Source organism: Aquarana catesbeiana, linkage group LG13 (assembly GCF_042186555.1).
Source record: "Aquarana catesbeiana isolate 2022-GZ linkage group LG13, ASM4218655v1, whole genome shotgun sequence".
NCBI lineage: Eukaryota > Metazoa > Chordata > Amphibia > Anura > Ranidae > Aquarana > Aquarana catesbeiana.
In genome coordinates this window covers 230,756,622-230,780,290 of record NC_133336.1, presented here as the reverse complement: position 1 = coordinate 230,780,290, position 23,669 = coordinate 230,756,622, and the positions used below count along the sequence as shown (strand labels likewise).

The window sequence follows — 23,669 nt, the reverse complement described above, 5'->3', positions numbered from 1 at the left end:
AAAGAATGGGCCAAAATTTCCTGAAAATTGTCTCGACTTGTTTGTATTGTCTATGGAACCCTGATATAAATGCCACTTCACCTTTATATTCAGTTTTTGGCTTGGTGTGACTCTCCCTCATTGCACAACCTAGCCCTCTCTCTCCTGGAAGTGTCAGTCCAGCTCCTCTAACCTTCATCTCTCTAGAAAACCTTTCATGTAGCAGCTGGGAGAAGAATGAAGGGAAATACTATTACGTTTTTACTATTCTTATCAGTATATCTCCCCCAGAAGGATTTTTGTTTCCATACCTATCGGTACATCTACCCCATTGAATTGCCTATAGGTTGTATCCTAAATTTACAAATCCTATTGGCACATCTACCCAAAAAGAGCACCTGTTTCTATTCATATTGGTACGTCATCACCAATAGATTGCCTGTTGGGTGTAACCTGAGTTTACAATCTTATTGGTACATCTACCCCAGATAAGTGCCTATATGGTGTCACATGAGTCTACCATTCAGTGAGAGAGCAATGGGATCCATACCTTGCCATAATGACAACACTGGGCTCTGAACAAGGTCCTTACTACCATGTATTCCAGCTAGACCAGTAAATCTGGGTACAAGACCAGCATCCTAAAATATCATATGAGTTTTGTCTAGCATATCATATCAGATAAGGCAGAAATGAGATCTGATTGGCTATCACAGATTATTCCTCTTTCTACATTCTCATGAGATTTGCTTTGACCCTGGTGAAATGTCTAGAAATAAAACTTCTTGCACCTGTGTTTCTATGTAAGTAGAATTCTTCTTCTTCTTCTTCTTCTTCTTCTTCTTCTTCGTCTTCTTCTTCTTCTTCTTCTTCTTCTTTACATGCATTGTAAATATTACACAGTGGTTGACAGAAGTGGTAAAATCCTACTACATAAATGGAAACCATCCAAACAGATGACCAAAGATGGTAAGTAGTGGAAAAGTCCAACGCATTTCGAAAAGTGCATAAAATATAATCTTCATCAGGGACTGTTACCACCTCTGAAAATGTAAAATACAGTATAAATGCATTGGCTACAAAATTACATTAAATACAAGATTAACTTCAGCGTATACTAAACACCTATCAATACAATCAATAAACTTACATGTCAAATAAATTAGTTTGGAGAAAATATTCCCTCAACACCAAAGATCATCCTGGAAGTTTGTGTAAGCCTTTCATCACACAAAGGGGCCATAGGGTATGAATCCCAACAAGGGCGTCAAAGAAGGAGATCCCAAAGTAGTCCCAGTCAATAAACAGGGAAAACCTACAATCAGAGTTTTTGGTTAAATTGGAAAGTGCACTTGAACAGGTTATATCAGTTTCTCAAGGGGACAGACCCAGTACCCCAAGTGAGGACACCACCAGGGAGAATGCAGCCAACACACCAAGGAGGAGGCTGCATCCCCGGGAGCACCAAAAGAAGAACACAAGCCAAATAAAAATTAATTAAGTTAGGCCACACTTACAAACTGTGGTTTAGCAATTCCTAAGTCCAAGAAAGGAACTTGATTTGTAGTGGAGCATTTCTTGACTGGCGATGTTATTATCATTGATTGTAATGAAGAAAGTGGGGCGTTGGCGCCAAAATTAAATTACCTAATATGTCTGATGCTGCACCTAGAATTAGTAATAACTAATAATCATGAAAAAAGAAAATAAAGGGTGCAACAAACAATTGTAGTATATATGAAGTGATGATAAATGAGGACTATATCAATAATTCAATTAACCGCTTGCCGCCCGCCGGCTGTCATATGACGGCCAGGCGGCGCGGCTCTCGTTCTGGGAGGGCATCATATGACGACCTCGCCTTCCCGGCCCACCAAGGGGCACGCCGGCAATCGCGCGCACCCGCCGTGTCACTGGGCACCCGATGCGCGTGCCTGGCGGCCGCGATGTCCGTCGGGCATCCGCGATTGCCCGGTAACATGGCAGGACTGTGGATCTGTGTGTGTAAACACACAGATCCACATCGTGTCAGAGAGGAGAGGAGACCGATGTGTGTTCTTAGTATAGAACAACACCGATCGGTCTCCTCCCCTTTTGAGTCCCCTCCCCCTTCACTTAGAAACACTCCCTAGCAACATGATTAACCCCTCGATCCCCCCTAGTGTTAACCCCTTCCCTGCCAGTCACATTTATACAGTAATCAGTGCATTTTTATAGCACGGATCGCTGTATAAATGTAAATGGTCCCAAAAATTTGCCAAAAGTGTCCGATATGTCTGCCACAATATTGCAGTCACGATAAAAATCGCAGATCGCTGGCATTACTAGTAAAAAAAAAAAAATAATAAAAATGCTATAAATCTATTCCCTATTTTGTAGACGCTATAACTTTTGCGCAAACCAATCAATATAAGCTTATTTCAATTTTTTTTCCCAAAAATATGTAGAAGAATACATATCGGCCTAAACTGAGGAAAAAATTTGTTAAAAAAAATGGATATTTATTGTAGCAAAAAGTAAAAAAAAATAAAAATAAAAATTTCATTTGAGTACAGTGTTGCATGACCGCGCAATTGTCATTCAAAGTGTGACAGCGCTGAAAGCTGAAAAATGGCTTGGGCAGGAAGGGGTTGAAAGTGCACTGTATTGAGATGGTTAATATAGATGTGGCAATAAATAAAAAGATTCAAATAACGCAACCAATGTACTCTTAATACAACAAAAAGTCCATATAATCAACAGAGTTATTGTGAATAGAAAAATTCTTCTGTATTCATTCCAATCACCGTGAAAAAAGTGCTACAATTAGAGTGCTTCACCCAAAGTGGTAAATCTTTCCTTATGTAGAGCTCATATCCCAATGTCTGCAAAATTTAGCTCCTCCATACAGAGCCACAGAAAGGCATAGATGGTGTAGTAACGTTTTTTTTATTTTTTTTTAAATGCAACACTTACATATCAAAAGTTCAGTGTAAGATACAGCAGGAATACGAATGCAGCTTGAAGGAGAGTAGAAGTTGGTCCGTCACCATTGAATAGCTCCATGGTGTTCGACGTGCGTCTCAGCTGTGGGGCGGAAGCGGAGGTCTCGTGTAATGCGTATTGAGCCTCGATTTCAATGCATTCCACGCTCAAACGCACGTCATTCCCTGATGATGCACACTTGAGCATGGAATGCATTGAAATCGAGGCTACCTGTTTACTTCGTGCAACCCCATCATTTGAATTTCCCCCAAAATTGGGTAATATATTGCATTTGCTAAGATTGTGTGCCATAAAAATTGGAACTGACAATATTTTATTCTCCAGGGACTTTTTCAGAAAATAAATCAAGTTTCGGGGGTTTTAAATAATCTTCAGGCTTAAAATGATTTTTTTAGACAAAAACACACAAAAAGCTCTGACAGTGAAAGAGTTAAAGCGTTTTTTTTTACCCCAACATTTCCTTTTCCTGATATGTGTCTGCTGTACCATGTACTTGTATGAGAAAGTCTCCTGTTCTCTTTGTATTGCTTCCTTTGTGTGAAATCCCTGGCGATCCTGCCAGTCCCTCTGCTTTCCTAATAAAAACTGACCACACTAAGTAGGGCAGCACACAGTGGTCAGTTCTCTAGCTATGTTGGGAACTCAGTGTACTCTCCCCCAATGATCAGACTTGTCCTGACACGACTCACCTGCACAGTAAATTACTGGGAAGATCAGTGTGCTGCTGCTTCTCCCCTCCCCCCAGCTGTTATGCAGCTGAGAACAGAGGGAATGCGATCACTTATAGAAAAGGGAAGGTATTTATAATGTTTTTTTATATCTATACACAAATGTTTTGCATTTCATTTCTATTTCAAACTGAATGGGTTGTTTCACAGGGTGATTGTTTACAATCACTTTAAGGGGAGTAGTTTTCATTGTTGCAAACAGAGATTTACCAACTTGTTGGTAAATCTTTGTGCCCAGGACTATAAACATTCCCATTTCTATAGAATTTTTTTTTTATCATACAAGATGTGTTCACCTCTCTGTGTTTTTCTGCACACTGTGCTCTCTATGTGTTCTGTGTGATCTCTTTTCTTCTATAGGAGGGGCCATCAAACCTGTGGTGACCTTCACACCCAACTGGGGGAATATACTATACTATGATGATGTGACTCTAACATGTGATGTTCCATCTACTGTACCAGAGGAGCCCCGGACCTATCAGTGGTACAAAGACAAGAGACCAATACCTGGAGATCAACAGAGACTTCGTATCATTAGATATTCAGTAGAGGAGGACAGAGGAGATTACCAGTGCCAGACCATCGGTGGTGATATCAGTGATCCCGTCTTCCTAGATGTTACCAGAAGTGAGTCATCCATCTCATCTCCATCATTACAGATTGTTGGGTGTGAATAGAACAACCTAAAGTATCATTTTATTACATTTCAGGTTATGTCATCCTGCAGAGACCTCCATCTGTCATATATGAAGGAGACCCCCTGACTCTGAGATGTCATCATGTCAAAGATTTTAATTCAACAAACACAAAATTCTACAAGGATGATCAGGAGATAAAATCATCAGAATCTGACTCCACATTCCATATTCCTAATATAATGATCAATCAGTCTGGACTGTACAAATGTACTAAACAAATATACAGCAATGATAGTTCAAAAGTTCATGAGAACTCAGATGTATCCTTTATCTCTGTGAAAGGTAAATTAAAGTCCTGTTTATAACTGTATCCTTAGAAAGTTTGGTCAATCAAGAGGAAGGTGAACCCCCTAAAAATGCATTTTAAAGTAAATCTGCTGCAGAAATAAAAAGAAGAGACTTAAAGCGGAGTACCACCCTGAAAATATTTTTTCTATATTCTGAGTCCTTTTAACCTATAAAGAAACATTTGGAGGAAAACATTTTTTTATACTTACCAGAAAAGCCCTGTTGCTATGTAGTCCCCTAATCTGCCACCTCCTGGTCCGTGGTGCTTCTCGTCACCTCCTCCCTCGCCTGTGCTCCTGGGAAATGACGTGTCATCATTTCCCAGGAGTCTGTGGGCAGCACTGTGATCAAAAATTGCGTTATTTCTTGACAGGAAATGACGAGATTTAGGGCGGATCACAGCGCTGAGATGTGTTTATCTATGTTGCCATACCAACGGGGCGGGACCTTCCTCCGTCACCGCCCGTTGTTATGGCAACTTTAAAAACAGTTGGCGCTATGGTGAATCGCGCATGTGCGAGACCGAGAGGTGCATGCTGGTTACCCAGCTTGCACCTCTCCTAAGCTCATCCAGGAAGAGGTATCGACTGGGCTTCACATGCCCACAATCATGATGGCAACGGCCACACCAGGAGGAAGAAAATAGTAAGTATGAAATTTTTATTTTTGCAACATGCAAAATGAACCGTGTATACTTTTTTTTTATTTAATTATTCATAATGCTAGGATCAAAAAATAAAAAAATAAAAAATTTTGGCCGGAACTGCACTTTAACATTCATCCATATCATCGCACATTCCTTCAATCCTCGCTCTATTGCAGAGCAAAGCAGTTCTAAAAATCTTCCCATCCAGCATCCTCCCAGGTGTGTTGGATGTCCGAGTCTTCTCCCAGGCATTGTGATTCCATCCACTGCCCCCCCTATGCCTGAGTATAATAACCAAATAAACACCATGTAATGAAACTATACATTATTGCTTTACATTCACACAGTCTGTTCTCATAACCAAGATCCTCTCGGCTCCTTCTTAGTCTATTGATGTTCTCTGCACTCCTCCTACTTCCAGGAGATCCTTATTTTGGATCGGTACCCAAAAATCACCCCCCATAGATCACAATGCTTTGTATATGGACACCATTCTGTGTCTTCTGCAGGTTACAGCTCAAATCTGGAATATTGGCTGGTAGAGATGTGTATGGTGGAAACAATTGTTTTGTTTTGGATTTGTTCGCTAAGTTAATGATTTTGTGTCATCATATTTGTTATGTTAGAATGATTTGTTTTTTGGAATTTGTTTCGTAGATTCGTTATTTTCAAACTGATTTGAATTCTAAAATGAATTCAAATAAAAAAAAGGAATATATTGCAATTAATACTGTAAGGTATACAAATAAAATAAGATGACGATTCCAACTTAGACTGCTGAATAAAATAGAAAATAAAATAAAAGGACAGAATAGAATAAAACCGAATAGAAAGTAAAGCAATAGAAGAGAATAGAAAATAATAGAATAAAACAAAATAGAATAGAAAACAATAGACTAGAGTACAATAGAATAGAAAAAAATAAATTAGACTAGAATAGAACGAATATAGCTGTCTTCCGAAATTCAAATTTCAAAATACAAATTTTGGAAGATGGCTACATGTATTTTATTTTATTTATTTCTATTCTATTCTATTCTATTCTGTTATGTTCTATTCTATTCCTTTATTTTCTATTCTATTTTTTATTTTGTATTCTATTCCATTCTGTTTTATTCTATTCTTCCATTTTCTATTTCAATCTATTTTATTTTGTTTTATTCTATTCTATTCTAATCCTTTATTTTCTATTCATTTCTATTCTATTCTATTCTATTCTTTTATTTTCTATTCTATTCCTATATTTTCTATTCTGTTCTATTCTATTATATTTCTTTATTTTCTATTCTATTCTGGTTTATTCTATTATATTCAATTTCATTCTATACTTTTATATTCTATTATATTCTTTCTATTCTATTCTAGTTTAGGCTGTTATTTTCTGTCCTATTTTACTCAATCCTTTTCTATTCTATTTTATTGTATGTTATTCATCCTTTATTTTCTATTCTTTTATAGTCTATTGTTTTATTTTCTATTCTTTTATATTCCTTTATTTTCTATTCTTTTCTATTCTATTCTATTTCTTTATTTCTTATTCTAGTCTATCCTTTTATCTATTATACAGAATCAATCTATTCTGTGTTATTCTATTATTTATATTTCTCTATTCTAGTTTAGTCTACTTTTTTCTATTCTATTTTATTCTATCCTTTTTTATTTTATTTTATTTTATTCTATTTTATTCTATGCAATGCTATTCTATTATATTCTGTTCTGTTCTATTCTATTCTGTTCTGTTTTGTTCTATTCTGTTCTATAAAGCAGCCTAAGTAGGGATCATTGTTTTATTTCACTTTTGCACCTTACTGAATTAATTGCAATATGTATCCATTTGATTGTTATTTCGTTTGAATATGAATTCATTTTTGAATTTGGATAATTAATTTTGTTAGAATTTATTTTGGATTAGATTAGAATCACTATTGTGATTCGGAAATTCGGACACATCCATGTTTCTAAAATTATAAAAATTTAGATTTGCAACTAAATGAATCACACGTGTCTATTGGCCGGTTAGGTATGTAACCCTGAATGAATGTCTTTGGTCCAACCATACATTATCCTTATATAGACATGTTGAGGTAATAGGAATCATACTGACCAATCATTGTCATCCTTTCCTCTTCCAGAGATCTCTCCCCCAAAAATAAAAGTGACTCCATCCAGGATAATAGAAGGAGATGAGATGACGGTGAGATGTGACACCAGACTGGATCCACTCAGAGGCGGCACAGAGCTGCACTTTGCCTTCTACAGAGATGGACGGACTGTGCGGGGATACAATGTATCTGATACATACAGAGTGCGGTCATCTCAGCTGGAGGATTCTGGGAAATATACCTGTGCAGTGAAGAAGAGATCTAGCTCTGTGAGCACGATGAGTGATGGGCTCTATATCCAGATACATGGTGAGGATGTAAAAGTGAAGACAAAACAATCCCCAGATATTGGCAGATAGAAACACTTGCAGCTTCCTTAATATCCAATAATGGTTCCACCAGATTAGATGCATCAATAGAGCATGAGTGCACAGTTGACTGCTTTCTAGAGTCTTAGGGCAGATTTAGGTGAAGAAGTGTCCCCAGCACGCCAAGGATTCCTCAAAATGGGTCCAAAGCTTTATTTTTGTGGACACTTGGTAAAACAAGGTGTGCTGGTGACATTTCTTCACTTGGATTGTCTATGGTTCCCAGCCTGTGGTCACTACAGCACCCAGCAAAACCGAATAGACATTTTCAGGAACGTATGTTTGGGGAATATTGCGTAAGGGAAGATTTAGGGAACATATGCTTGGGTTTTTGGAGGGAACCTGAGTCCTATCTGTTGCTATTGCTGTTTCTAGAGTGCAATGTACAGCATCCAAATAGGTAAAGCACTGTGTTTGCTGGCTTTGCTGAGAGCAGCCAAGGTCGGATAGGGTTTGGGTATCTGTTGAAAATCCATCACTCTTATTTTAAAGTTGACTCCAGCTTTGTTAAAAAAAATCCTGTGGATCAACTATATGTACAATATATTACTCGTTTTTTTTTTTTTTTGCAAAAATGTTGCAGAATTTTGCCTGTTTTTATTCTGCATATGAAGACATAAACTTGGAAAAAAGGAATGCTAAGTGAAAGTGAGAAAGATAAACTTTGTATTGAGATCATGTGATCCATCCCATAATTTGAAAAATTTGAAAAACTGCACCCCAAACATCTATCTCAATATGAGCGCACTGGGCAAAAGTTTGTGAACACTTGTTACCTGCTGTGTCCACCTGACACAGCCCATAACAGATCACTATACTGGCCCGCTGCTGGTACCATTTGATCGCTGTGACCACTTACAGCAGATCACATGACAATTGTAAAGAATGGATGGCTTCATTTCATGCCATCTTTTGTGCACAATTGTGTTGCTAGCTGTGATTTGTTACAGTGATCACATAGTCCAGACAGGGCCAATCACACCCCATCTGTACCATGTGATTAGCTGTGGCCAATCATAGCTAATCACAGCAACACCCGGCGCTGAATGAATCGGTTTCATTCAGTAAAAATGGCTGCTTATACCAATGAAACTCATTGGTATATGAGATCTGAACGTGTAAAAAAAATTCTGATCACTTCCCCAGAGTAGTACTATGGTAACACTGTATTGCTCTGGTCACAGTGTGTAAAAAAAAAAAAAAATTGTAAAAAGAAAAAAAAATACTATCACCAGTCAGTGTCCCTGATAACCACCATCATATGATAATGCTGTACTGCATTGGTGAAGGTATTTTAAAAAAAAATATATATATATATATACATATATATAATAAAAACAATTTCTTCATTTTCCCCCAAAATTTTACAAAAAATGTAAATTCAAAAAACTCTTCATGCCTCTTACTAAATACCTTGGGCTGTCTACTTTTCAAAAAATGGTCATTTGGGGATATTTTCACAGTCCTAGCATTTTTGGGCCTCAAGAAATAAGATCAGTACATCAGGACTGATTGTTTTTAAGATATACAGTATATACCATAGTTTGTGGACTTTCCTACAGACCAAATAATATACACTGATGTGAGCTATTTTCACCAAAGAAATGTAGCAGAATACACTTTGGCATAAATATATGAAGAACGATTATTTATTTGCAAAAATGTTTAACAGATACAAAGAAAAATTTTTTTTTTAAATTGTTGGTCTTTTTTCATTTATTTAACAAAAAATAAAAAACCCAGCAGTGATTAAATACCACCAAAAGAAAACTCTATTTGTGTAAAAAAATGATAAAAATTTCATATGGGTACAGTGTTGTATGAGAAATAAAAAGAGAGAGGGGCGCACCGGCCATGTGCATTATTTTTTGTAAAATTATTGATTGAATAAAATAATAAAAGAAATTACTCACAAGCAGTTGCGGGAACAAGGTGCAATGTGAATCAAGCACTGACTAGCAGCAAACAGTTCTATGATGAGCAAAACCTTCCAGAGGTCTTGGAGGAACATACAAGCATCACTAACGGCTTACGCGTTTCGAAGGGAACGTCTCTTCTTCATCAGAGCTCAGCAGTGAACCCGCCTTCAGTAGTCCCTGTATATATAGTGCCAAAAAGGCACAATCAGTGGATTAGGGAGGGCACATGGGGCCCCTCCCCCTCAATGGATCCCTCCCTCCCAGGCTCCTCAATTATATAAGCAGAAAGGTACAAAAATAGATCTCAAGATAAATAAATGGAGGACTAAATAAATGAATATAAATAAATATGTATGAATATCAATGTGATTGAATGCTACCAAAAACAGGGGCTGCCCGTGAAGGAGACATAACACACACTTAGTGATAGATAATGGCGTACTGAGCACATGAGGTGCAGAGTGACATGGTTATGTGAACCTGTTTGATAGGGGGACACCCCACATAGCTAGCAGACAGTCGTATAAAAGTGGACACTGTACCTTCAGTATCCGATCTGATCCCTGTACATGTGAGCAGCCCGCCGATCATTTCCAGGTAGTAAACCCGTCCTGAAACGCATGCCAATGCATTGGCGTTCCAGGCAGGAGGAAGAGGCGGGGTGCGCGTCACTTCCTCTGTGTCAGTCGTCGCCCGCCAGTGATGTAGGCGGCGTAGGACTGCACAGCGCCATGCTGCTGGGGGCAGACTTCTGAGGGGTCATGGCTGATGTAGCATAGGAGCTACCCGACGTCAGCCTGACCATACAGCAGCCTTGCAGATATTGACTGTGCCAAACCAGGGGCCCCACCGAAGGATATGAAAAGTAAAAACAAAGGGGCCTCTGCACAATAGTAAATGGTAGATGGTACTGTATAAGCCAGATGTTACATACAAAGGAAGGAATAATCAGTAGATGATGGATGATATATAGAGAGTAGTAATGAAAAATAAAGAATCATTGATAAAATAAAATAAAATAAATGATAAAATAATATCTAACGCCAGCATAAGGTGCACACCACGCATGCCAATCTGCACGGCGCGTAAGCGCCCATACTACTGGTATGCCATGAATCGACCTCAGGTATATGAGGAGATTATATGTAGAAAGGGACAATCCAGGCCGAAAAAAATATATATACTACACAGGGATGGTACTGAAGGAGTGAACACATGTGGCACAAAACAGTAACTTGAATAATGACTACTAAATAGTGCTAAGCATAATAATAATGTACCTGAAAAAAAGGGGGGAAGCGGGGCAAGAGAAACATACAATATATAAAAAAAGGGGGAAATAATGTACCCCAAAAGAGGGGGGGAGCGGGGCAAGAGAAACATACAATAGATAAAAAAGGGGGGGAAATACAGGTGGTCCCTCCCCGTTACTGTGTGCGACATATGTAGAGTGACAAACTTGTCACTAACAAAAAGATACATATATTTTATAAATACAGAAAATGTCACTGAAGGTAACACAATAATAGTATTGATTAGGAATGAGCTTCGAGTTCGAGTCGAACTCATGTTCGACTCGAACATTGGCTGTTCGCAAGTTCGCCGAACAGCGAACAATTTGGGGTGTTCGCGGAAAATTTGAATGCCGCGGAACACCCTTTAAAAGTCTATGGGAGAAATCAAAAGTGCTAATTTTAAAGGCTTATATGCAAGTTATTGTCATAAAAAGTGTTTGGGGACCTGGGTCCTGCCCCAGGGGACATGGATCAATGCAAAAAAAAGTTTTAAAAACGGCCGTTTTTTCAAGAGCAGTGATTTTAATAATGCTTAAAGTCAAACAATAAAAGTGTAATATCCCTTTAAATTTCGTAGCTGGGGGGTGTCTATAGTATGCCTATAAAGGGGCGCATGTTTCCTGTGTTTAGAACAGTCTGACAGTAAAATGACATTTCGAAGGAAAAAAACCCATTTAAAACTACTCACGGCTATTGCATTGCCGTCCGACAATACACATAGAAGTTCATTGATAAAAACGGCATGGGAATTCCCCAAAGGGGAACCCCGAACCAAAATTAAAAAAAAAAATGACGTGGGGGTCCCCCTAAATTCCATACCAGGCCCTTCAGGTCTGGTATGGATATTAAGGGCAACCCCGGCTAAAATTAAAAAAAAAATGATGTGGGGGTCCCCCTAAATTCCATACCAGACCCTTCAGGTCTGGTATGGATTTTAAGGGGAACCCCGTGCCAAAAAAAAAAAACGGCATGGGGTCCCCCCAAAAATCCATACCAGACCCTTATCCGAGCACGCAACCTGGCAGGCCACAGGAAAAGAGGGGGGGACGAGAGTGCGCCCCTCCCCTCCTGAACTGTACCAGGCCACATGCCCTCAACATTGGGAGGGTGCTTTGGGGTAGCCCCCCAAAACACCTTGTCCCCATGTTGATGAGGACAAGGGCCTCATCCCCACAACCCTGGCCGATGGTTGTGGGGGTCTGCGGGTGGGGGGGCTTAAAGCGAGGCTACATCTAGGGAAAGCCATCTATACCTAGGCTGCCACACATAATGGGACAATATTTCCAGAATATGGCTCGAGTCCCTAACGAAGGATGGGACTTGTGCAGCCGCACCACCGCCTCCTACCATTAGGCCTGGGGTCACCCCTTCAGCTATCGATTGTGGGATAGTTTTTGATCCTTCCATAGCAACCCACAATCCCTTTACCATTCTAGAGAATCTAGAATCTGATCTCAGCAATGGTAGTATAGCAAATGTCACACCCCCGTTGACTTTTTTAGAAATAGAAGTTGCAAGAATAGAGGGGATTGCAACGGAGAAGGAGACATTGAACCCTCTGTCATACACTCTGTCAACAAAGAAGTCAAGGAAACGGGAGGAGGAATAAGAAGAGGTAGAAGAGGAGGAAAGAGACACAAAAAAAGGCAGAGTGTGAATCACACTCATGCCACTATCAAAATCTATAATCTGTCTAGTTCTGTGTTCACGGATGCTGAGTTAGATCTGCTTAGGAAAGGTCTTAACTATGCTCCTCCTAGCGCCCCTAATTTATTTGAACTATTTGTCGATCTCAATAAGTATATACGTAAACTTACCCTTCAACGGTATTACTTATTGAAGGACACCGGAAAGTCCCCTGCTAACAATAATAATGCTGAGTCATTACCCTGTTCCCCTGTGAACATGAGTACAGAAAATGACTCTGCTCTAAACATTTTAGAGGAACTATACGCAGAGGCAGAGCATAGTGATTTACCACCATCCTTCTACAAGCATCCTAGTGACATAGCTACAGTCCACACCTCCTTCGCACCTAAATCCTCCTTCTTCCCACATAAAAGGGCAAATATATATCGACTTTCTATGATGTGGTTTTTGAATCCTTTAGAACGAGATTTCATCATGCTAATACTAAAGGAAACAAATTTAACAAACACCTTGATCCGCTGGGGCTATCTGTCAATAGTCTCAGACAGAATCAGGACGTCATCATTCGGAAAGCTGATAAGTGCTGTAGTTTGGTCATTCAAAATAGAGAGGACTACACTGCCGAAGCAATGAGGTTGTTGGGGGATACAGACACCTATATCAGACTGAAAGGAGACCCCCATTATAGAGTACACAAAAGATCTGAAATCACTCCTAGATCAAGCCCTATTGGATGGGGTCCTTACGAAAAACAAGCATCACTTTCTCTTATAATAGACATGCACTGACGCCACATTTTTACCATATTCCTAAGGTGCACAAGAGTGAGGTTGATCCTCCGAGTAGACCTATAATTGCAGGCATTGATAGCATCACAAGCAATGTGGGTTGTTACATAGATCATTTTCTGCAGGGAATAGTGACCAACCTTCCATCCTTCATTACAACAACAAAGCCTTTGAAATACAAAGCATCCTACGGAAAAACTGGAGTATTCTGAAGCACAATCCAGTGCTAAGTAAGCACCTTTCGGATGGACCGAATATAGTGTACAGAAAACCACGAGACTTGAGAGGTCTTATAGCTCCTAGTATGGTGAGGGAGCCCTCAAGTAGGTCCACCAATGCATGGTCAACCATCTTTGACCAGAAAGGTAGCTACAAATGTAGTGTCAGGAACTGTGGCACATGTCAATATATGTGGCACAGAAAAAAGACAGTCACTGGCAAGGACGGTAGGATCCACCGTCTGAAGCAGTTCATCAACTGTGGGACGGACCACGTGGTATATGGTATTATTTTCCCGTGTGGGCGCCTCTATGTTGGCCGCACCTCTTGTCCCATGAGAGTGCGTATTGGCGAACATAAATGCGACATCACGAACACACGGGTCAAATATCCAGTCCCTCTGCATTTTCAGGAAGTCCACCATGGTGATCCATCAGGCATGAGAGTGTTTGGGATCGAGTCTATTGGAGGCAGTCTTGATAAGGGCAGAAGACACCAAAAGCTTTGCAAACGCGAAGCCTATTGGATCCTTACCCTCGGGAGTATGACCCCCGGGGGATTGAATGAGGACCCTGAGGTTCACAAAATCACGTGACTCTGCAGAGCCCATCTATGGTGCTCCCATGTTTTATTCCTCCCCTTCTTTCTACCTTGCTATATTTCTCTGTAATCAGGTCGGCTCTGTTTTTTGTATTAAATTAGGCTTTTTAGTTCAATTAGTTTATCATGTATTTTTCATTGTCTACAAATTTATTTTTAATTCTTTATTAATATCAATACTATTATTGTGTTACCATCAGTGACATTTTCTGTATTTATAAAATATAAGTATCTTTCTGTTAGTGACAAGTTTGTCACTCTACATATGTCGAAAACAGTAACGGGGGAGGGACCACCTGTATTTCCCCACCTTTTTTATCTATTGTATGTTTCTCTTGCCCCGCTCCCCCCCTTTTTTTGGGGTACATTATTTCACCCCCCTTTTTTATCTATTGTATGTTTCTCTTGCCCTGCTTCCCCCCCCTTTTTTTGGGGTACATTATTATTATGCTTAGCACTATTTAGTAGTCATTATTCAAGTTACTGTTTTGTGCCACATGTGTTCACTCCTTCAGTACCCTCCCTGTGTAGTATATATATTTTTTTCGGCCTGGATTGTCCCTTTCTACATATAATCTTCTCATATACCTGAGGTCGATTCATGGCATACCAGTAGTATGGGCGCTTACGTGCCGTGCAGATTGGCATGCATGGTGTGCACCTTATGCTGGCGTTAGATATTATTTTATCATTTATTTTATTTTATTTTATCAATGATTCTTTATTTTTCATTACTACTCTATATATCATCCATCATCTACTGATTATTCCTTCCTTTGTATGTAACATCTGGCTTATACAGTACCATCTACCATTTACTATTGTGCAGAGGCCCCTCTGTTTTTACTTTTCATATCCTTCGGTGGGGCCCCTGGTTTGGCGCAGTCAATATCTGCAAGGCTGCTGTATGGTCAGGCTGACGTCGGGTAGCTCCTATGCTACATCAGCCATGACCCCTCAGAAGTCTGCCCCCAGCAGCATGGCGCCGTGCAGTCCTTCGCCGCCTACGTCACTGGCGGGCGACGACTGATGCAGAGGAAGTGACGCGCATCCTGCCTCTTCCTCCTGCCTGGAACGCAAATGCATTGGCGTGCGTTTCAGGATGGGTTTACTACCCGGAAACGATCGGCGGGCTGCTCACATGTACAGGGATCGGATACTGAAGGTACAGTGTCCACTTTTATACGACTGTCTACTAGCTATGTGGGGTGTCCCCCTATCAAACAGGTTCACACAACCCATGTCACTCTGCACCTCATATGCTCAGTATGCCATTATCTATCACTAAGTGTGTGTTATGTCTCCTTCACGGGCAGCCCCTGTTTTTGGTAGCATTCAATCACATTGATATTCATACATATTTATTTATATTCATTTATTTAGTCCTCCATTTATTTATCTTGAGTTATCTATTTTTGTACCTTTCTGCTTATATAATTGAGGAGCCTGGGAGGGAGGGATTAATTTAGGGGAAGGGGCCCCATGTGCCCTCCCTAATCCACTGATTGTGCCTTTTTGGCACTATATATACAGGGACTACTGAAGGAGGGTTCACTGCTGAGCTCTGATGAAGAAGGGACGTTCCCTTCGAAACGTGTAAGCCGTTAGTGATGCTTGTATGTTCCTCCAAGACCTCTGGAAGGTTTCGCTCATCATAGAACTGTTTGCTGCTAGTCAGTGCTTGATTCAAATTGCACCTTGTTCCACAACTGCTTGTGAGTAATTTCTTTTATCATTTTATTCAATCAATAATTTTACAAAAGATAATGCACATGGCCGGTGCGCCCCTCTCTCTTTTTATTTCTTTGTCTGCTAGGATTCCCCATCCTTGAGGGCAGCAAGGCCTGTGTTGTTGTACCATCTGTCTGGTTGCTCACTTGTGCACAGGAGTCATTTCTTTTTCTGTTATCGGCTTACAGTGTTGTATGACCTGGGCAAATGTCATTCAAAGTGTGACAGCGCCGGAAGCTGAAAACTGTTCTGGGCAGGAAGGGGGTGAAAGTGCCCAGTATTAAAGTGGCTAACCAATTCCTGCTGACCATACGCACTTATGTGGCCTCTTGGCGCATGGGTTTAATGCTGAGCAGTTGCTTATACAGTATGTGTGTATAACTACTGTGCTGAGAGTGCACTCCCTGTGAGCTTCCAGCTCAGTAACCTTCCGGTACTGGAAAGCTCCCAATACATACTTGTTAACGGGAGCTTTCTGACCATGTGACCGCTGTGACTGCCAATCACAGGGGTCACATGATCGGAATGCCCGTCTCCCAGTATTTAGAACCTTTTACAGGGCTGGGAAGTGGCGGCGGGAAAGAGTTAATCATTTGGAAAGGTGTCACCATACTTTAGGCCATATAAGTAGGTATGACGGTCAGATGTCAACAAACATTTGGCCATAAAGTGTATTTCATTATGCTTTACATACCACAGTTTGTACGGGTTGACCCTTGTTTTCTGAAATATTCCTCTGGCCAATGCCATGTCAGCACCATGGTCTTTGGTTTGAAATTTTATTGGTCCTATGTGATAGTCTGAACTGTTTAGTCTGGGTTCCTCTCATCTCATAGTCCAAGAATATACTGAAAAATTAACTGGTTTCTGATCATAATTTGCCCTCGTATGTCTATGTGACAATACCATACAGTGTGAGCACCACCAGGGTAGGGACTCCTGTGACTGGTTCTCTGTACTTTGTAAAGTTCTGTGTTGGTGATCTATAAATGTAGCAAATGAATAAAACTATGGGTTACAGCTAGGATGTAACATCCTAATTCCAGTGAATTGCAATTGTCATCCTTTCCTCTTCCAGAGCTCTTCTCTCCTCCGGAAATAAAATTGACCCCGTCCAGGGTAATAGAAGGAGATGAGATGATGGTGAGATGTGACACCAGACTGGATCCGCTCAGAGGCAGCACAGAGCTGCACTTTGCATTCTACAGAGATGGACGGACTGTGCGGGGATACAATGTATCTGATACATACAGAGTGCGGTCATCTCAGCTGGAGGATTCTGGGAATTATACCTGTGAAGTGAGGACGGGTCTGGCTCTGTGAGGAAGATGAGTGATGAGCTCTATATCCAGATAACGCAGATACACAGTAAGCTTGAAGAATCAAACAAGCCTCTGATCTGTACATATTCTTCTTTTTTTTAAATTGAATTATTTTTTCGCACTCTCCCCATCATCACCAATTCTGTCTCAAATGTAATTTTATGAAAAAGACATTCCTCCTGAGATCCAGTCTGTAGAGATAGTTTGGCAACTTGCTGACTTGACAAGATCCACAGGCAGTGTTAACCCACCAAGATGATACAGATGTGAAATCCATTGTAGATTATTCCAGGCTGGCACAAAGATTTTTTTTTTCTTGCAGGTGAAAAGACATTTTGATCTAAAAGCCTCCTGATTCTCCAGAAAGAGAGACTAACATGACACACAGAGAAGAAGGGAGTTCCTATCAAAGGGCTGATTTATCTAACACTATAGAGAAGTAGGGTATACAGGAACATACCAAAACTCAACAAATTACTGTAAAAAGACTGCTGTGACATCACAGTACAGTCACATTTTGGTAATATTAAATTACACCAGGGACGTGCAGTCAGGGGAGATAGGTGAGGCAGTGCCATGAACATAAAAAAATTATTGACTTCGAGAGTCGTAGCTCAGCTATCCGAGGTCACTAGACCCCAAATTGGTATCTGAAGTTCTACCCCAACACTGGTCAATATTTGGGGCTCCTATGACCTATGGTACCAGAGATATGGGCCTCCATGTGCAGCCTGTCAAGCTACATACAGAGCCGCCAGTTTAAATACAAGCTGGCACACTCTGTTTGAAGCAGACTGAGAGGATGAGCTCACAGTGCCTCTCCTCACTTATTGTCAGAGGCACTGAGCTCAATGGACAGATGGGGGCCTTGGACCAATGGTAAAGTACCATTAGCCCCAGCTGTCAAATAAAAATGCTGCAGTGGAGGCACGCCTCTCACTGCAGTGTCATAGAAGGGGTGTGTCCAAAAGTCAAATACTCCCTTCCAGCCCAGTCCTCTTATCTACAAGGAAAAAACATGTGTTTATGTGTATAAGATTTACCCATAATCCCATGTTTTTCTCAGTTAAGAGGGAGAATGAGAATCTGCTGCTGCTGAAAAGGTACAAGCTAAATCATATATCATTATGCTATATGTTATAAGATAATAATTTATTTTTTATCTATTTACTGTGAAATTACTTCTAACTTCAAACATCATTAATTTGTCCATTATGCCACCTGCTTGAGTACAGTTTTTGAAAATATAGTTAATTACCTTAATCATATCACCACACGCTGATATACGTCCTAACTTTGAAGAGGGATATCTTTGTTATGGCAGCAGCTAGCTGCCATAACCCCAGTATCCTCTTCTTCGACAGGGAGGTTCAGTTTCCAATAATAGTAGTCTCTGCAGCATATTCGCTGGGGCCCTCCTCCCACCGCTCTCCAGTGCCCCCACGCTGCTTACCGGAGCCGTCGGTAGTGGCAGAGGCGATCGGATGCTTGTCCTTCCTGGGTATGGAGATGAGTAGGGGGAAGATGGCCCCCACCTGTCTCCATACCATTGCAGAGCGGAAGCAATGTCAAAACGTCACTTCCGCCCATAGCTCTTAAAGGGAAAATACCTTGTGGGAAAGGGAAAATGTCTGTGAAAGACAGGTATACTGTCCCCCCTCCCCCTGGAAAGGTGCCAAATGTGGCATTGGATGGGGGGAGGAGTACAATGAGTGAAAGTTTCACTTTTGGGTAGAACTCCGCTTTAATGTCACAATGAGAGCTGTACACCTGTACAATCACACATTGGTTCTTGAATGTATGCTTTATTATATCCGTAAGTGAAATAAAAAAAAAATAAGCGCAAAATGGTAAATATATAATGCAGCAGCTGAACACTAGGGTCAAAATTCTAATCCCTTAACAAAAATCAAAAAAGCAGATAGTGCAGCTCTAAAACCAAACATGTACACCACAATATAAAATATACCACAATATAAGATCAATTAGTCCATAAGAGTAGTCCATGTATCATCCTTATGTGCGAGCAAACAGCATGCTTGTGGGAGAGTGATTCAGGTAGCCCACCACCAAGGTAGAGATTGGCCTCTCACCTGATGGAATGGACCCTTTAGTTATAGAGGGTCACACAGTGCTTTCTTATAAAAACATGTAGGGTGCAGCATACACAGGCATCCGTCAGGGACCCGGAACAGGACACTCCGATATGGCCGTAATATGAAATCAAGATGGCAGAAAATAGTGCTCTCTGTATGTACAACCGTTTATTAAAATGCTAAAAAATAACACTCACATGAAAAGCACTCGACTAGTGCAAGTAAAACAGGCTCGAGCAGAGAAAATTCGAACAGCAGTGCGGATGCGCAGTGGCCGCGGGTGACGTCACGGTGTATCCTCGTTCTGATTATATATCCGTGCATTAATGTTTTTGTACTTGCTAAAATATGTTAATAAAGAACCTTTGTAAACAAAACAAAAAAAAGAGTTAAAGCTTCACTTTGCAAAGAATACCCAATCATGTGCATGGAAAATAAAGAAAACAGCATTTTTGCTTGCACATGATTGGATGATGGAAGTCAACAAAGCTTTTGCTAATTTACTAAGCTCTGGAGCAATTGCACTTGCAGCGTACAACTGCACTTTGCAAGGGGCAGGGTCTATTTGCCTTTAGTAAATCAACCCCATAGAGTCTATGGACACTATGGCTCTTTCAGGAGTTTACAGGCATATGCTCTTACAGGCAGAAGACCCTCCCCCACCAAACTCACATTTTTGACAGGAGCTTTCGAGCAGAAAAGATGCCTAAGTGCCCAAAAACATGCAAAGAAGCACGAAAAAGCATGATGAAGCACGAAAAAGCTCAAAGAAGCTTGAAAACGCACAAAAAAAATGGAAGAAATTAGCTGAGGGGAGGGTTTGTGAAGAAAAAACACTTATGCTCAAAGAAGCTCAATAAAAACATGTATAAGAGCACAAGCTTCTTCAAGAGAAATTAAAGCTCAACTGCCTTTAACCACTTCCCGCCCGGCCTATAGCAGAATGATGGCCGGGCGGTGGTTCAGTTATCCTGACTGGGCGTCATATGATGTCCAGCAGGATAACAGCCGCCGCATGCCTGTGGGGGTACGCAGTGCAGTGATCGGTGGTACAGTGTGTCAGTCTGACACACCCCTACACCGATCTCGGTAAAGAGGCTCTGTCAGAGCCTCTTTACTATGTGATCAGCCGTGTCCACGCGAGTAGAGGAGAGCCGATCGGCTGCTCTCCTGACAGGGGGGTTCTGCGCTGATTGTTTATCAGCGCAGCCCCCCTTGGATGCCCACCCAGGACCACCAGGATGCTGCCAGGACCACCAAGGATGTCCACCATACTGGAACACCAGGTATGCCACCCTAGACCACCAGGAATATGCCAATCAGTGCACAGGCAGCTGCCAATCAGTTCCCAGGCAGCTGCCAATCAGTGGCAATTAAAAATGCCTGCCAGTGCCTCCAGCGATGCCTATCGGTGCAGTCTATCAGTGCCAGCCATCAGTGCCTATCAGTGCCGCCTTTCAGTGCCCATCAGTGTTGCATATCAGTGCCCATCAGTGCTGCATATCAGTGTCACCCACCAGTGCTGCCTATCAGTGCCCATCATCAGTGCCCATCGGTGCCATCTCATTGGTGCCTCCTCATTGGTGCCGCCTTATCGGTGCCTATCAGTGCAGCTTATCAGTGCCCATCAGTGAAGGAGAAAACTTACTTATTTACTAAATTTTATAACAGAAACAAAGAAAAACTTTTTTTTTCAAAATTTTCAGTCTCTTTTTATTTGTTTAGCAAAAATGAAAAACTGCAGAGGTGATCAAATACCACCAAAAGAAAGCTCTATTTGTGGGAACAAAATGATACAAAATTAGTTTGGGTACAGTGTAGCATGACTGCGCAATTGTCATTTAAAAAGTGACAGTGCTGAAAGCTTAAAATTGGTCTGGGCAGGAAGGGGGTGTAAGTGCCCGGTATTGAAGTGGTTAAAAGACACTTTTTTTGATCTGCAGTGTTCATGAGCCCTAAAGGTGGCATTTGCGTTTTGGACACTTTCTACCAAATCAACCATTGGTTTGTTACATTTTACAGATCTGCTTATGTGTTAAAGTTATTACAATGTATATTTTTGCATTAAAGGTTAACTCCACTTTGTCAAAAAAGAAAAAAAAATATAGCAAATAGAAAAAATATATAGTATATACAATTGCTACACAAACCATATTGCAATTTAATGTTTTTAAAATACCCCTTTCCTTTATATTCTGCAGAGCTGTAATATTCTGTAAAGTTAATGCATCATGTTTCTTACAGATAATGATTTACCTGTGGCAGTAATCGCTGCAGCCGTAATTGGGAGTCTTGTGGTCATTGTTGTCTCCGCTGTTCTTATCTGGAAATGTAAAACAAGAAAAAGGTTTTCACATCAAGACCCTCATCAAGCAATACCTACAGCAGGTAATTAGAATTCGTTTATAGCGCAGGATTTTTTTTTACTAGTAAGAATCTTTCAAAATGAACTGAAGGTTCAGGCACCATCACATTTCTACAAGCGGCCTTATTCAATAAAGAGATCCTTGGTCATTTTTAACCACTTCAGCCCCGGACCATTTGGCTGCCCAAAGACCAGAGCACTTTTTGCGATTCGGCACTGCGTTGCTTTGAATGACAATTGCGCGGTCGTGTGACGTGACTACCAAACAAAATTGACTTCCTTTTTTTCCCACAAGTACAGCTTTCTTTTGATGGTATTTGATCACCTCTGTGGTTTTTATTTTTTGCGCTATAAACAAAAAAATAGTGACAATTTTTTAAAAAAAAATATTTTTTACTTTTTGCTATAATAATAATCCCCCCCAAAATTTTTTTTTTCTCAGTTTAGGCCGATACGTATTCTTCTACATATTTTTGGCAAAAAAATTCGCAATAAGCATTGATTGATTGGTTTGCGCAAAAGTTATTGCGTCTACAAAATAGGGGATCGTTTTATGGCATTTTTATTAATAATTTTTTTTTTTACTAGTAATGGCGGCGATCTGCGATTTTTATTGTGACTGCGACATTATGGCGGACACATCGGACAATTTTGACACATTTTTGGGACCATTGTCATTTTTACAGCGATCAGTGCTATAAAATTGAACTGATTACTGTAAAAATGACACTAGCAGTGAAGGGGTTAACCACTAGCTGGCTAGGAAGGGGTTAAGTGTGTCCTAGGGAGTGATTCTAACTGTGGGGGTGCATGGCTGCGCGTGACATGTCACTGATCACCGCTCCCGATCACAGGGAGCTTTGATTAGTGACAGCGTCACTAGTAGGGATGAGCTTCGTGTTCGAGTCGAACCCATGTTCGACTCGAACATCGGCTGTTCGCCCGTTCGCCGAATTCCGAACTTTATGGGCCGCTCGCGCTAAATTCGTGTGGCGCGTCACGGCCCATAATTCACTGCGGCATCGCAGTGCATTGCTGGCTGATGATTGGCCAAGCATGCACTATGACCCGCATGCTTGGCCAATCACAGCGCCGTCAGTAGAGAGAGCTGTAATTGGCCAAAGCCAGGGTGGCTTTGGCCAATTATGGCTCAGGGGATTTAGTACACACCCCACACTATATAAGGCCGCCTACACGGCGGCCCTGTGTAGTGTGTGTTCCGGTGTGCTGAGAGATAGAGAGAGAGAGAGACAGTGTCATTTGATTTGAGTTAGATAGATTAGGCAGAACAGTCAGTCAGTTAGCTGCACTTACAGTGTATTGTCTATATATATGCATCCCAGGTGTTGCATATATATATATACACTGTATTCAGTTTAGCTAGATCCGTTCCTGTTATCTTCTATCTAGACTATTTACATTTAATGCAGTGCGTCCTGCTCACAGTGTTCAGCTAGATCCGTTCCTGCTATTTACATTTAGTGCAGTGCGTCCTGCTCACAGTGTTCAGCTAGATCCGTTCCTGCTATTTACATTTAGTGCAGTGCGTCCTGCTCACAGTGTTCATCTAGATCCGTTCCTGTTATTTACATTTAGTGCAGTGCGTCCTGCTCACAGTGTTCAGCTAGAGCCGTTCCTGCTATTTACATTTAGTGCAGTGCGTCCTGCTCACAGTGTTCAGCTAGATCCGTTCCTGCTATTTACATTTAGTGCAGTGCGTCCTGCTCACAGTGTTCAGCTAGATCCGTTCCTGCTATTTACATTTAGTGCAGTGCGTCCTGCTCACAGTGTTCAGCTAGATCCGTTCCTGTTATCTTCTAGACTATTTACATTTAGTGCAGTGCGTCCTGCTCACAGTGTTCAGCTAGATCCGTTCCTGTTATCTTCCTA

General features: G+C 40.9%; 1 protein-coding gene across 1 annotated transcript in view; it reads left to right on the top strand.

Annotated features, from left to right (window-relative positions):
* The window catches only part of LOC141116703 (Fc receptor-like protein 5), a 72,636-nt gene that overhangs the window by 37,878 nt on the left and 11,089 nt on the right, over positions 1–23,669 (top strand). Inside the window, exons 7-9 of the mRNA XM_073609094.1 lie at positions 4,053–4,319; positions 4,403–4,672; positions 21,659–21,798. Coding sequence (XP_073465195.1) covers positions 4,053–4,319; positions 4,403–4,672; positions 21,659–21,798 — 677 coding nt within the window. The remainder of the gene's footprint in view (positions 1–4,052; positions 4,320–4,402; positions 4,673–21,658; positions 21,799–23,669) is intronic.